This window comes from Aplysia californica, unplaced genomic scaffold (genome assembly GCF_000002075.1).
Source record: "Aplysia californica isolate F4 #8 unplaced genomic scaffold, AplCal3.0 scaffold01104, whole genome shotgun sequence".
Taxonomy (NCBI): Eukaryota; Metazoa; Mollusca; class Gastropoda; order Aplysiida; family Aplysiidae; genus Aplysia; species Aplysia californica.
In genome coordinates, this window is record NW_004798374.1 from 178,612 (window position 1) to 179,557 (window position 946).

The 946-nt window shown below is 43.3% G+C and overlaps 1 protein-coding gene across 1 annotated transcript in view; it reads right to left on the bottom strand.

Moving 5' to 3' along the window:
* Nucleotides 1-407: 407 nt before the first annotated feature.
* Nucleotides 408-946, bottom strand: part of LOC101861171 (signal peptide, CUB and EGF-like domain-containing protein 1) — a gene marked incomplete at both ends in the record, with an annotated part of 5,070 nt that continues 4,531 nt past the window's right edge. Inside the window, 1 exon segment of the mRNA XM_013090005.1 lies at nt 408-498. Coding sequence (XP_012945459.1) covers nt 408-498 — 91 coding nt within the window.

Consider the following 946-nt stretch of genomic DNA (forward strand, 5'->3'; position numbering starts at 1 on the left):
TAATAATAATAATAATAACAACAATGATAATTTCAAGACGGACTGAAAGGGATACAACATCCCATCAGACAGGCAGAGGGATACAACATCCCAGCAGACAGACCTAGATACTAGTCAGTATCTCCTACAAGTATCCGAAGCACCACAGCAGAGATGCCGGTAGCCAATCCAAGCACAGATGCTGAAAGCCAATCACAGCACAGATACAGGTAGCCAATCACAGCATAGATACTGCTAGCCAATCGCAGCACATATACCTATAGCCAATCACAGCACAGATACCAGCAACCAATCACATACAGATGCTGAAAGCCAATCACAGCTCAGATACTGGCAGCCAATCACAGCTCAGATACTGGCAGCCAATCACAGCACAGATACTGGCAGCCAATCACAGTACTATTTACCACACTGTCCGTCGTGGAAGACTTTGGGGGCGTCACACTCCGGCTCCACGATCAGCTGGAAGGAATCGGGCACGGCATCCACGATGAACCTCTGGGGAACACAACAGCCACAGTTTTACAAAACTGTACAACTGTTTTGTTATAGAAAGAGTTTTACGGCACTTGCAACACTAAAAGGTCATGTAAGTGTCAAAGATTAGAGGTGTTACAAGAGAGTAAAACAAACACATAGAAGGAGGAGAGATAAGGACGATAGATGTTAGATAGGAAAGAAGGAGCAGAGATAAGGACGAAAGATGTTAGATAGGAAAGAAGGAGGAGAGATAAGGACGATAGATGTTTGATAGGAAAGAAGGAGGAGAGATAAGGACAATAGATGTTTGATAGGAAAGAAGGAGGAGAGATAAGGACGATAGATGTTTGATAGGAAAGAAGGAGGAGAGATAAGGACAATAGATGTTTGATAGGAAAGAAGGAGGAGAGATAAGGACGATAGATGTTTGATAGGAAAGAAGGAGGAGAGATAAGGACAATAGATG